At 32.4% G+C, this 15,154-nt stretch overlaps 1 protein-coding gene and 1 long non-coding RNA gene across 2 annotated transcripts; both read right to left on the reverse strand.

Moving 5' to 3' along the window:
* Positions 1-3,170: 3,170 nt before the first annotated feature.
* LOC145789199 (diacylglycerol kinase 2-like) lies at positions 3,171-5,362 on the reverse strand. The gene is made up of 4 exons (XM_082917667.1): positions 5,307-5,362; positions 5,034-5,091; positions 4,793-4,957; positions 3,171-3,558 (listed from the first exon to the last, which is right to left on the reverse strand). Exons 1-4 carry the CDS (start codon positions 5,345-5,347, stop codon positions 3,538-3,540), a joined length of 285 nt encoding a protein of 94 aa, XP_082773793.1. The 5' UTR covers positions 5,348-5,362; the 3' UTR covers positions 3,171-3,537.
* Positions 5,363-10,894: 5,532 nt separating this feature from the next.
* LOC145821058 (uncharacterized) lies at positions 10,895-11,858 on the reverse strand. Its single transcript, XR_014363098.1, has 2 exons — positions 11,400-11,858; positions 10,895-10,981 (listed from the first exon to the last, which is right to left on the reverse strand). It is a non-coding gene; the product is annotated as an uncharacterized LOC145821058 (long non-coding RNA).
* Positions 11,859-15,154: the final 3,296 nt, after the last annotated feature.

Raw genomic sequence — 15,154 nt, forward strand, 5'->3', positions numbered from 1 at the left:
CACCAAACAAAACTCAAACCAGATTGTCATATCAGTTTTATGAATAAACCAAAATAAATTATACTGTCATATATATATAATCATCACCAAACAATACTCAAACAAAGTAAAGTTTTACTATTAATTTAAAATAGAGTATCAACAATCAAAAGACAGACTACATATTGCCATACCAAACCAGAATAAAATTTTATTATTGATGTTAGTTTAGATGGTAAAAATTTTATTTTATTTTATTTTTTAGGAATTTTATGGTCAACATGGATCTTGTTTGATAGATATTGACAAGATAATTCTAAAAATACTAATTTTATTAAAAATCAATAGATATAGATAAAAAAAATAAATCATTTTAAAGTTTGAAGTATAAAATTAGTTATTAAGGGAAAGATCTGTCCATAAAAAAATGAAAAGAAATTTAATTGGGGTAATGTACATATACCACTGGTTCAACTCAATACACCTTTCAATTTTAATTTATTATTATTACATTTCAATCCTGGTATAAAATTAATAAAATATTCTTTCACCTTAAAATTTTTAAAACCTGGGTGTGTTTGGTTTGTGTTTGTAGAGTAGTTTTTGAGATAAAAAAATACAAAAACTTGTTTGGTTTGCCTTTTTTCTAAATATTCTCTCTAAAATAACTTTGATTTTTTTTGTAGAGTAGTTTTTGAGATAAAAAGTACAAAAACTTGTTTGATTTGTTTTTTTCCAAATATTCTCTTTAAAATAAATTTGTTTTTTTTGTAGAGTAGTTTTTTAGATAAAAAAGTACAAAAACTTGTTTGGTTTGCCTTTTTGTGGAGTAGTTTTTGAGATAAAAGTACAAAAACTTGTTTGATTTGCCTTTTTTGCAAACATGTTTCAAAAGTAATCCTGAAAATTGGATAACCAAACACATTTCTGAGAGTTTTTTTGGGAAAATTTGTTTGGTTTGATTACTCTTAAAAAAATGTTTGTAGAGTATATTTCCAAAAAATTTCTCCCAAAATCAAACCAAACAAGGCCTAATTTTTCATTATATCCTACTAAATCACCACCACTTCTACTGGCCTACCATTGCTGACACCCCATTGGCACTAGTTAGCTCTTCACTGCCAGCCGCAGCCACCCAGCCCCTCACCGTCAATTGCCGCTACCCCTAACCCTTTTCCATCGCCCACATCTCCTCTCGTCGCCCTTTCTCCTATTTATCCTTCTTCTTTTTCTTCTTCTTCCTTCAGATCTAAAAATCCTAGGATTTCATTTCTCTTTCTCTCTCGCTCTCGCAATGAATGAAGAGGTTGCGATGGCGATCTATCCTTGCGGGAACATAGATATGAAAGTGTTGCAAAAGGAGGTGGTTGCGACGATGGTGATGGTCGCGGCGGTGAAGTGATAGAGAGAGGGAGATCTATGATAGAAGAAAAAAAAATAGAAGAAGGTAAAAGACGACAACAGTGAAGGGAGGCATCAAATATAGGGAGTTGTGTAAGAAGAATTACCCATTTATTTATCCTTCATGAATGAGGTGCTTCTTCTATGGAGAGTTTACAAATTAAAAAAGTTTGAACTGCACATCTATCTTCTATCTATATCTGTCTATCTATCTATACTATTATAAAGTGAACACCTCTTATGATGTCTTGAAGCTTTGTTTCTTATGCTGCCACGTGTGCACTTTTTTAATTTAAAATTAAAAAAAAAATAGATAGATAAGTAGAGGGGATTTGAACCTTAGATTTATATCAAATAAATAACACTCTTACCACTTGACTAACACAAAATATATAATAAATTTTTTATTTTATTTTCATTTATTAGTTTTCACTAAAAAAGAGCCCAATGGAAGAATTTTTGCCAAAAAACCCTTAAACATCTGGCCAAAGGCCAATCTATTCCCAAGTGTACCACCAAAAGGATAGGGTTATAGATTTTAGATTTTAATGTTACAAGGATAAGAGCGCACACAAATAAATCTTTAGTACTAAAAGACCCCTAGTTTAGTTATTAATCATTAAAATTGTATACCTTTTCAATTGATATTTATTTTTAATAAATTAATATTTTAAAAAAAATTTCGTCAAAATGTATTTAGCAAGACCTATATTAACTATGAAATTATAAAAATAAAAATAAAAAGACAGTAAAATCTTATTATCATGTAACTTTTCTTCTATAATTATTTCAAAACTTTAAAATACATAACTTTTTTGTAGATCTTGGTATTTTTAAAATCTTCCCGTCGAAACTTATTAACAAAACCTATATTCATTATAATATATATATATATATATATGTAAAAGACAATAAAAATTTTCCATCTTGTAACTTATCTTTTAGAATAATTTCAAAATTTTAAAACACTAAAACTTCTTCAGAAAATCTTAGGTATTTTGAAATTCTCTCATACAGTTATATTGTTCAAGATTCGTGATAAATATAAAATTATGTTTAAAAAGAAAAGACAGTAAAATTTTACTATGATGCAACTTTAGTTTTAAAATTATTTCAAAATTAAAAAAATATCATAACTTTTGATCTAAACCTATAAGATTGCTGTTTACCTACAACTTTGAGTTCCATCTTCCTAAATAATTGACATTGAAAATTATGTTGGAAAAGAATAGTAAAATTTTATTGTTTTGGAGCAGTTAAATTTTCTTGTCTTTTAAAGTAGATGAATTTCAAATTGTGAATTAAAAAAATACAAAATAGAAAGAAAATAGCAAAAAACAGACTACATGATTTTAAATTTATGGGTTAAAATTTTCAAATTAATGAATATAAATTTAGAAATTATTTCAAGATATTCACAAATTTTTAATAGTGAAATCACTGCTGGAAATGAGGGTTTTAGCGGTGTTTAAAAAACGCCGCTAAAGGTCACAAAAACTCCATCAAAAACTTTTGTGACGTTTAGCAGCAAACGCCGAAGATGCGGCCGTCGCTATAACTTTGTGACGCTTTTAGAAACGTCGCTATATTACTATAGGCGGCGTTTTTGCTAAAAGTTATATTCAGCGACGTTTTTAAAACGCCGTCTTATCTCTTTTCACCAAAGAAAAATCCAACCGTTTAGCGACGTTTTTAGAAATGCCGTGATAGCCCTTTTTTTTTTTTAAATTGTGCTGATTTTATGTTATTGAACTAAAAAAATACCGATAATAAAACTAAAAAATAGCACTAATATGAAATAATAACTCCCATTCACATAGTAAAATCTTATCAAATGGTAGTCCACAATCATTGTGCAAAAAAAAAAATATTCACACACAAATCATTTGAACAACATTAAGGAGTCACCAAAATAGGATGCCCTTCTATTTGAGCCAAAATAGGAATCTGGGCATTTAAGCCAACTCGATATTCATATTCTCATTCGCAATAATCACATTCACGTACAAATCCTTTTCCTACCATATCAACCTAGTTCACCAAAATAGGATGCCCCTTTATGCAGTGTCATGCGTCTCTGCAATTACATTGGGAATCTGAGTTTTGTTGACTTGTAATCTAGCCTCTTCATCTTTGTCTCCGATGCACTTTTTCCATTTATCTCTGTTGTTCCATGAACTTAAAAACATGTATACAATTGGGGGGAGAGAGAGAGAGAAGTTGATATCAATAATCATAAACAATAGAAAACAATTATCCATAAACAATTAATTCTCAACAAAAGACTAATTCTCAACAGGTAATTATAACAGTGAAATGGAAATATAAGCTACAAAGACTAATTCTCAACAAAAGAAAATTTCATAAAGAAAACAATCATCAATCCATATTGATATCAGTAATCATAAAGTTCAATATAAAACATATATCCATATATCCATCACCCAATAGGACATTACGCTAGCAAGTTTGCAACAGCATATCTCATTCTAATTTTGCACCCACTTAATTCCAAGTACGTCAAATTCAAGACTCAAATCTGCATATATATATATATATATATATCAGCCATTTCTAATAATGCTTCCTTTCCTGATACTATTGCTATGCACAGTACTATTGTCTATCCACCAAACAATTCACCATTTCCCTTACAAGGCAGTAACAAAAGTGCTGCAATGTCCAAGTCTAACGATTTTTTTAATTGAGAGACAGATTTAAGAGATATTAAATGATAGCCGAAGAGATATCTATGAAATTAACCCAAAATATTATGTTCTAATACAGTGATTTGATGATAGAGACAGAGAGTAAGGTGCATTTCCAAACAAGCTAGTCAAAAGGAAGAAGAAGACAAATAAAAAGAGTCCTTTATGTATATTTAAAAAGCAATCAAATTCAGATTTCAGATTAACATAATACAAATGAAGTAGTACAAACCAATTAGGGGATACTAGAGCCAAAATTCTAGTAGTTGTGACAGATTTGCGCAGATAAGGTTTTCCTATGCAAGGCTTAGGCTCATATAGTATAGTAGTAAGAAAGGCTAGGCATTATAAAGGTGAACATAAACTTTTGACATGCACATATACTTTTTAAATTAGCATTGAAGATAACATCTAACAATCTTTTAAAAATTAAACACCTGTTTTAACAAGATTTTAGCTTCCAAAAAGTAAATTTTATTTCTTCTCTCCCACACACTTGTAAAGGGATTTTGGGAAAGGAAGAAAGAGAAGAAAAGAAAAGGACAGTACCCACGAAACCAAAACATAGGTATACACACAGAACTCATTGTGGTAGCATATACAAATAAACTTACTATGAAGCATACATTTTGGCAGCTGGGTGAACCCATTTCAATCACTTATTACAATGATTTGGAGGATTAGTAGAAACCAAGATTTTGTACCTGAAGTTTGCCAAGGTGCCATGCTCCAAAAATGCACACCACCTCAAGCGTTTTGTCATGCATGGATTGAAGATTGAAATCATCGTCATGCTCATAATCATTTTGCCAAAGATCAACTCCACCCATATAGCTGCCTATGCTGAGCACAATTAAACCCTCAGCATCCTGGAGGAAAAGTTAAAAGGAAAAAAATTAAAAATAGTCCAATTGAAAAGGAAACCAGAACAGTAAGAAAGAATACCTCTGTTGCAAGGGTGCTAATGGTTGTATCCTTCACATCCCTCAGCAAGTGCTCAACCCTGTTGAAGTAATTTGATTACAGAATTAGCCATATGGACATGGAGAATACGTGGCAGACAACATTCAGCTATGGTCAAGCGTTAAATATCTTCCTTTGAGGTGGTTGGGGTAAATAAATGTCCTTTAGGCCATCCAGAAGGGACAAATTCTTCGGGTTGTAAAATTTAAACTTTTAAATAGGAACTAAAACAAGATCAAAAAGAAAGACAGTTACCTCGATATAGAGGCCACAATCCTGGTTTGTTCCTGAAACATACCAAAGGTTTTTCAATCACAAAATTCAAGGAACATGCATAACAAAAAAATGACAAGGAATAATAGGATGCATCATATTACAGGAAAGGAAGAATTCTAAGTCAGAAACAAATTCTACAATATTAGATGCATCATACCCAAAGACAACCACAAAATATACAAACACCAAATGCAAATATTAGACATCAATCAAATCTTAAAAGCAATATTAAACAATAATGTTTGATAAGCTCAATAAAATTGTTATAACTCAACAGACAGTCACTTCAAGAACCAATGGACAAAATAACAGATAACATTACAAAGCCATAAAGATCAAGCAGTTTATGAAACAGATATAACATTATCTAAGAAGATTATGAAACTATTATAGGAAAAGTAAATTCATACTTCAGAAAAATCCGCAAAAAGTATGGCCTGACCTGCAATTTAGTGGTAGAAAAATCAGCAGGATGTGCTTGTAAAATTTTTGAAAGAACAGATTGATCAGCATTTCTGGAATGTGAATCAATTGCACCATTTCCAAACCAGTCTAAATAATCAGGGCAGAAAGAAGTCCCATCTGAAAGCTCGCATGATAACTATTATTATAAGAAAATTCCACTAAGGCCAAATGCTCATCCCAAGAACCTCCAAGATCATTAATACAGGCCCTCAACATGTCTTCCAAGGTTTGAATAGTTCTCTCCAACTGTCCATCAGTTTGAGGATGAAAGGCAGTGCTAAAATTCAAACTAGTGCCCAAAGCTATATGCAAACTCCTCCAAAACATAGATACAAATCTGCTATTTCTATCAGACACTATGGTCACCGGAATACCATGCAACTTCACAATCTCCTTGATATACAATTTTGTAAACTTCTCTAAGGAGAACCCTACCTTAAAAGCTAGAAAGTGAGCAGATTTGGTCAATCGATCGACGATAACCCAAATAGCATTGTTACCACCTTGGGTCCTAGGCAACCCTGTCACAAAATCCATGGTAATATGTTCCCACTCCCACTCGGGAAATAGGAAGGGGTTGTAACTTACCTGCAGGTCTCTGATGTTCAACTTTCACTTGTTGACATACCAAACATTGAGCAACATACTGAGCAATTTCCCTCTTCATATTATTCTACCAAAAGTTCCTCTTCAAGTCTTTATACATTTTAGTGCTCCCTGGATGTACAGTATACCCTGAACTGTGAGCTTTTCTCGGGATTTCTCTCTTGAGCTCTAAATCATTAGGCACACATAACCTCTCTCCAAATCTCAAGGTTCTATCTTTATGCATACAAAATTCCATCTGTAGCCCTATTTCCATTTCAGCCTTAAGTTTTTGCAACTGAGGATCTTTTCCCTGAGCATCTTTAATTCTATCAATCAATGTGGGTTGAACTCAAAGGTTTGCCAACTGCACTCCATGGTTATGCCATTTAATCTCGATATTTAACCTTCGCAAGTCCTCCAAGATATTCTTTTGGTTAGTGATCAAGGTAGCTAAATTACTTGGCGTCTTTCTACTCAAGGCATTGGCCACTGCATTGGCTTTTCCTGGGTGATAATTGATAGTCAAATCATAGTCCTTTAATAGCTCCAACCATCGCCTTTGCCTCATATTCAATTCTTTTTGAGTGAAAATATACTTCAGACTTTTATGATCAGTGAATATCTCACATTTCGCCCCATACAGTTAGTGCCTCTAGATTTTCAATGCAACCACCACTGTAGCCAACTCCGAATCATGCGTAGGATAATCTGCTCATATGGCTTCAACTGCCTAGATACATATTCCACTACCTTATCGTTCTGCATCAGGACACAACCCAAGCCCATCTTCGATGTATCACTATAGATGGTAAAACCTTCATCTCTGGGCGGAACTATAAGTACTAGAGCACACACTAATCGACTCTTTAGATCCTGAAAACTCTTCTCACAATCATCAGACCATTCAAATTTAACCCTTTTTTGTGTTAAACGAGTCAAAGGCATAGAAATTCGGGAAAATCCCTCAATAAACCTTCTATAATATCCTGCTAAACCCAAGAAACTACGAATTTCAGTGACACTAGTAGGCCTATTCCACTCTACCACCGCCTCACTTTCTTGGGGTCAAGAGACACCCCGTCTTTAGATATCACATGACTCAAAAATGATACACTCTCCAGCCAAAATTCACACTTCCTTAATTTAGCAAATAATTTATTCTCCCTTAATAACTACAACACTATTCTCAGATGTTCGTCGTGCTGCTCTTCACTCTTTGAGTACACAAGAATGTCATCAATAAAAACTACCACAAACTGATCTAAGAAGGGTTTAAATACCTTGTTCATTAAATCCATAAAAGTTGCAGGCGTATTGGTCAACCCTAACGACATCACTAAAAATTCATAATGCCCATACCTAGTTCGAAAGGCTGTCTTAGGTATATCTTCCACCTTAACCTTCAACTGATGATATCTAGAACGAAGGTCAATCTTAGAAAAGACTTGTGCTCCTTGCAATTGATCAAATAGGTCATTTATCCTAGGCAAAGGATATTTATTTCGAATTGTCACCTTGTTTAACTCTTGATAATCAATGCAAAGGTGAAAACTACCATCCTTCTTTTTCACAAATAAAACGGGCACACCACAAGGAGAAACACTAGACCTAATAAAGCCCTTATCTAGTAACTCTTGTAATTGTTCCTTCAACTCTTGCCCCTGATTTTCTTCGACTGCTTGAGAACCACTACCAATATTAGTCACATTCCTTCACCGATTATTATTACCAGTCCGTCGATTCGTTTAACCCTGGTGTGTATTCCTAGCCATATTTGCCAATGTCTCCTCATGTTTCATTGCAACTTATATGCATCAATAATAAAACCTCATCTTATTCTATTCTCAAGTCCCTATAACATGTAAATAAAATTAATATTATATCAAATTATAAGCGTTCCCAATACTACATCTACCCAATCTCACCACTATTTTATACCAACTTTTAAAATTACAACCTGGCTCTGATACCATAAAATTGTCACGCCGCAAGCTCTGTGACAACGCCGCACACTCATATAAGTGAGCATGCAAGGCTAAGAATCCAATCACATAACCCATAAAATAAAATACTCAAATTAAATTCTTAATTGTCATAATGCCAGAATCCATAAAAATAAATAGTTCTCATATGAAAATGCCCACCAAATCCACTAATTTAATCCACTAACAAAACAATAATCCAAGTACTTAAATCATGGTCCTACTCTCGGCACTCCCACATGTAAAAAAAAGATCCCGCGCAGCTCTACTCTTCAGAATCTAGAAAAAAATAAGGGTAAGCTAGATAGCCCAGTAAATAACCAACCATCACTGCTAGCTGGATCAAGTATACAAAAATAAATAAATAAATCGATAACCAATAAATATAATTTTTTTTCTATAGTTCAATAAATGAACAATTTTTTGTAAGGTGGTTTTATAGCTAAAAATAAACAATGTACAATACATTTTAAATGAAAAGCCAACAAGATAATTCAAAGAAATTCGTTGTTCAAATCGATGGTTCGATATTCAGATGGTTCGATGATTTGATTCACAAAACCCAAGTCTTATTGACTACGGTCACATAGCCCGTGACAAGGCCCAGAACCACACATAGGCCGGTGGTAAAGCCCCAAAAGAAACTAGTTTCTGTGCCAATAAATAACCCCCATTGGCTAGGGTCCAAATCATAGTCAGACTAGAGTGATGTTCAAAATTCAAACAATACACAACTTTTAAATAAAACATTCGATATTTTTAGAATAAACGTTTAGTACAATTTTCAGAATAGTTTCACCAAATATTCAAATAATTTTCATAATAATATTCGATGTTGTTTTATACTTGACCCATATTTTATTTTAAGAGAACACGAAGGCTATAAATAAATATTTATAATTTTAAACGATTCGATAGGAATAAAAATGAACCAACAGTGATAGAGGGTTACTTACCTTCAAACAGCTAAAATAATATTTTCCAAGCTAATCTCAATTTACCAAGATCCACCTCAATCTCACAAACCTAATAAAATATTACACCGCATAAACAATTATTATGTGCATCCATTCATCTCTTCTTGTAACAAGAATAGAATAAATTAACCCAATAGTCTATTAGGAACTCCCACAATTTAGCATCAAAACAAAACCATTACGGTTTCGGAAATTCTCAACCCATATTATTCTATTGTTGTTTATATACACGTAACAATTTGTAATTACTTGTAGTCAATCGTGTATCCCACAAATACACCACCATTAAACTTAACCCATCACATATCAATCTCAAAATATGAATCACCCAAATGGGATGCAAAATACACTCTAAAATTGAGCAAAATTGAGACTCCCAACATAGACTATATCAATATATCTATTTAATCATATATGCCCATAAAATCATCTATCGATATATTAACACTAAAATCATAGATAGGAATACAATAAAATAAATCTTACCTAAGTGATGAATAAAGCAAAACCACCACTCATATGAATCCTCCCTCTTCCTTGGTTTGGGTTTCTTTTCTTTAATTTTAAACTTTTCCAAACCCTTGCTTGCTGCCTTCACCTTCAACTCTTCCAAACCCTTTCTGCAGCACAAGCCTCTCTTCTCTTTTTCTTTTCTTTTTTCTTTTACCTTCTCAAACCCTAGCCGCCTATGGAGCAATTCACAGCCTCTGTTTTGTTTGTTCTCCAAGACTTAAAGCCACAATAGGTGGGCTTATTAACCTAATTTCGCAAAGTTACAAAATTACCCATCTAAGTAATAGGAAATATAATGCCATCTCATAAGTAATTCTTTGATATTAATAAATGACCCATATAAATTAATTTAATTACTAATCTATCCAATAAAATAATCATATTTAAAACTTGGGTATTACACCTTTTGATCTTAGGTACCAATAAAGAGTATGTAAAGTCAACCCATCAATGATTAGGTGGGATCCACAAATGTAGTGGCTGATGATTCGCTTTTGCTTATTCAAAGGGCTAATTATTTATACACCATTTTACTCATTATGTAAACATGAACGACATTTTTGGAAAATATGATACTGACACTTAAATCCAAATACAGGAAAATTATTAATGGAGAGAGTTTTACTCGTTTAAGTAAACATGAACGGCATTTATGGAAAATATGCTACTGACAATTAAATCCCAGATACAGGAAAATTTAATGGAGAGAAAGAGAACTCACATTAGTGCCAGCTCTCCAAATGATGATAATCTTTCAGCTGTATACAGATGCAGAACCCTTGGAACCTCTCAATCTTTTTCTTCCTGCTATTTATGATATCTTATTAACATTGTAACTGAAGAAATTTACAGGGAATAAGCTGCAACATAAAATCAGAAATATTCTCCTCCAGAAAACATGTATTTCATAAGAAGACAACTATTGGTCTAAGACAACTAGGAATGTCATTTACTGAACATTTCAGAAGACAATTTTAAGAATCAAATAAAAAGATATCATATGAGTTCACATCCACAATGTTGCTTTGACTTGGGTGACTAACCTTACAAGTGTAGTAGACCCCTTGCCCATTTCCCCTGACTAATTGCATCTTTCAACTCATTATATGAGTTCACATCCACAATGTTACTGCAGAGGAATTATAAATGTGTTAAGGGTATTATCCGAACAATATACCAAAATTCAACAAATACAAAGCAAGAAAAACAAACTATCAAACATAGCAGAAAGGCAAAGATTTGGTGAACAAATTCAAAGGACTGAAAGATGGGAAGCAAGAATACAAACTGTCCAATACAGAGAAGAGAGGCAAGCAGTCAATGTACCACGCTTAAGGAAACACAATTTTGACTTCAAAACTCGTATGTGCTGACTACATAGATCCATTATGTAATCAAGCAAGTATATGATCCAATCTAACTAGATCTAAAGCAAGTATATGATCCAATCTAACTAGATCTAAAGCAAGTATATGATCCATGCTTTCACTTGATTGATCCAAAAGCTTCACAAAAGAAATCAAGGAAATATGCAATACACATTCTACCTGCTCTGTAGAAGCTCCAGACAACAGAAGATCAGTTGTTACCATTCCCGGCTGTAGCCAACAAGAGGGAAAATTATGTAACAACGCTTTCACTTGATTGATCCAATGACCCATTACCAATGACACAAGTCCAAAAAGCATTAGCTCTGCCAAAAGGTAAAGGCAGGACATATTTGAGATGAATGAAAACAACTTTGAAACGCTATTAGAGATCATTGTCCATTTAGGACATATTTGTTAGGATAGATTAGATTAGATGAAATTAATGTCTGTTAGCTTTAGAATTATTGATCTCTTTAAATTGTGTATTATATCCCATGTTTTGATTAACTTATGATTATGAGAAGAAAAATGTTAAAAACAGTTTTAAAGCCTATTAGTAGGGTTATGTGTGAACACACTATCTGGAACTTGCTACAAGATGTAATATTTTCCACGTTAAGTTCTATAAATTACCAAGAAAATAATGAAAATAATATTTGATGTGCAGGCATGAACATGGACGAGTGTTTGTACTTTCTTAGGCCTCACAGGTTTAAACAAAGAAACCGTCTGTCCATATATAAAGTAAGACGACTTGTATCTATAGCTTCATGCACTAAGACTTCCCTTAAAAATCCAAACTCACAAGTAAATAATAAACTGAAAGTTCAGAAAATCCCAACAATTGAATCACTTTCATTTAAGGCTATGTTTGGATTATGGATTTGAAAAGAAAAAGAGAAAAGACGAGTGAAATGTAATTATATTTCATTCATATTCCACTCACTTTTTCTCTTTTTCTTTTTAAATTTATAATTCAAATATAGTCTACATGATATCTCATGAGTTCGATTTTTGTAACAGTGTCACACAATCTAATGAAATTAAGAGAGAGAATACCTGAGCTAAGACAGTGAGCAAGGCCATCCATTTGCAAGTGTCAAAATTAGACTTGACAAAGTCAATGAAATCATCAAACCTTCCTGTTGGATCTTCAGGCAAGTCCTGATTGTGTAAGAAATATAAATGCTGTCAGAAAGTTGAAGAAACACGAGAGAGAGAGAGAGAGAGAGAGTTTTGGGGAAGAGAACATTACATACCTTCTCCCAATCAGAGTTTAGGAATATGTCTGCCATGAATGCAGTCTCCATCAGGAGAAGCACAAATATCATAACCATGTACTTTGTTTCCCAAATCAAGGTTTAACATACTCAAACACATATACCAAAGGATACAAAACATATCTTGAAAATTCATAGCTTATTCTATTGCATATGCTTACAGTTAATTTGGATGGTAGGAATCTCATAGGATAATGGGAATGTGATTTGAGTGTTTTTTTTTGTTTTTAATGAATTCATCATTTTGAACAGATTGGAATGAAAAAATGATATAGTATCGCTTGCAATTCATGCTTAATCTAATGAACTTGACATGGCTGCAATCTATTTGCAATTTATTTTAACAATTTATTTTTTTTTTTCATTTCATGCTTAAGTATCTTTTCTAGTTTTCGGCTTATTTGTCTTTTCAACTCAAAAAATCACAGCTTAAAAAATATATTTCAAACCCCTTTGATTGAAGAAAAAAAAATACAAAAATTGAATACAAAAGAGGATACACAAGAAGGGCAACATGCATTTGCAGTATCTGCAGCAATGTGGCCAAGGCATGCTATGGCACACATGGCTATTCCAATCCCAAGAAATGCATGAATTGACCTGCAATTTTTTTTGCATACAACCCAAATGGATCACTAAATATCAAAACTTAACAAATAATTACTAACAATTAAAGAAACGTATACTAACACCACCAACCTTATTGTTAAACTATCAGTATTCCATGCGTTAGCAGTATCTTACACCTCTAGCTCTAGGTTATCCTTTTTGTGATTCAAACTGCAAAGTCATCTCATCTCATACAAATGATACAAACCCCTTAGGTAGAACACTCTCGAAAATAAGGAATTGAATCGATCAAAATAATCACAGAGAAACAGAACAGATCAAAAACGAATAATTAAAGTGATTTATTCTAGAAAAATTATTCAAGCAAACTGTTTTTCAATAACTACACAGACAGAATCACAGATTTGAAGCTCAAATAACAAACAATCAACAATCAAATTAAACTTCATAAACACAATCGTATACATACATACACATAAATACATATATATATATATATATATACATGCAATTTGTATAGATCAAAAAGAAAAACAAACCTCTGATCAAAGAAGATAAAGAGTTCCAAATCCACGGAGATGAATCATGGAGCTGTACTCAAAACCGAACTTCGAAATCACAATCCTAAGATGAATCACCGACTTGTAGAAGAATCGAAGAAGAATCACTAAGAAAGTGAAGAAAATTGAGAGCCCTAAGGGCTTAAGACCTATATAGAGCCCTAAACAAAAGTATTCACTAAGCAAAACATTGATCCAAAACAGGGATAAATCACAAACAGAACAACTAACCTCTGATCGAAGACATAAATCACGGAGCTGTGCTCAAAATCAAACTTCTAAATCGCAATCCCGAGATGAATCACCGAACTGAAGAAGATTCGAAGAAGAATCACTGAGTAAGAGACTCGGAAGAATTGATCCTCTGAGAGAAAGAGATTTGGAGAAACAGATTCGATTCTCTAATGCTGTGTTTGGTTGGGGATTTGGGGAGGGATTTGAAAAGGGAAAGAGAAAAGGTGTGTGATACTATGTGAAATATAGGTATATTTTTTTCACATTTCACTTACCTTTTCCATTTCTCTTTCCAAATCTCTTCTCAAATCCCTCAACCAAACACAGCATAAGAGACCTCAACCAAACACAGCATGAGAGAGAGAGAGAGCAAGAGAGTGAGTGAGACAGGATTCGATTGTCTTGACGGCAGTGCTCAAAATAGGATTTTCAAAATAAAGGTTTGGAGAGACAAAAGAGGGTGAAAAGAGAAACGGGATTTGGAGGCGCTTTTTAAACGTCTTCCATTCACAAAACGGTACCGTTTTAATTTATAACAAATTCGATGTTTAAAAAACATCGTTAATCATTAGAAAAGGTGACGTTTACTAAAACGCCGTTAATTAAACGACGTTAAATCCATAATTTTCTGTAGTGAATTTTACTGTCTTTTCAAATAAAAACTATTTCACCACTTGTAATAAAATTAAATAATGCTACAACAATCATCTATTTATTTTTACAAATTTATCTTATCATTTAATGTGTTACTCTAGTTATTTATAATTTTTTTTGGCCAAAACCCCTCTATTGAGCCCTTTTTAGTTACCCAATTCACATTGCCAGTCCATCATCGTTATCCTTTTTTATAAATCATAATACACAAGCTACAAAATAAATCTTAAATTAAGTTACAAAGTAGCAAAATAATTCTTTTAAATTACTTGGATTAGCAGACGATAGGACGTAACAAATTCATTTAAAAAATAAAGACCTTTCTTCAATATCGGATAGTGCCACCTTGCTTAGTTTCCAGTTTTTCAAAACACTTTTCAGAAAACTCTACTTTCTTATTTTTCGTATTTTTTTATTTTTACTGAATTTTTTAAATATTTTAAGTAATTTTTTTACTTTTTAGACGCACCTAACATAAATACACCTAAAAAGTAAAAAAAATTGTAAAAAAAATCTTTTAAAAATTCACTAAATACCAAAAATACAAAAAAAATACAAGAATTCAGTACGTTTTTTGTATTTTTATGTATTTATTAATTTTTTAAAATATTTTTTCACAATTTTTTTACTTTTT

Source organism: Camellia sinensis, chromosome 3 (genome assembly GCF_055761805.1).
Source record: "Camellia sinensis isolate YWXY chromosome 3, ASM5576180v1, whole genome shotgun sequence".
In the NCBI taxonomy this organism is placed as follows: Eukaryota; Viridiplantae; Streptophyta; class Magnoliopsida; order Ericales; family Theaceae; genus Camellia; species Camellia sinensis.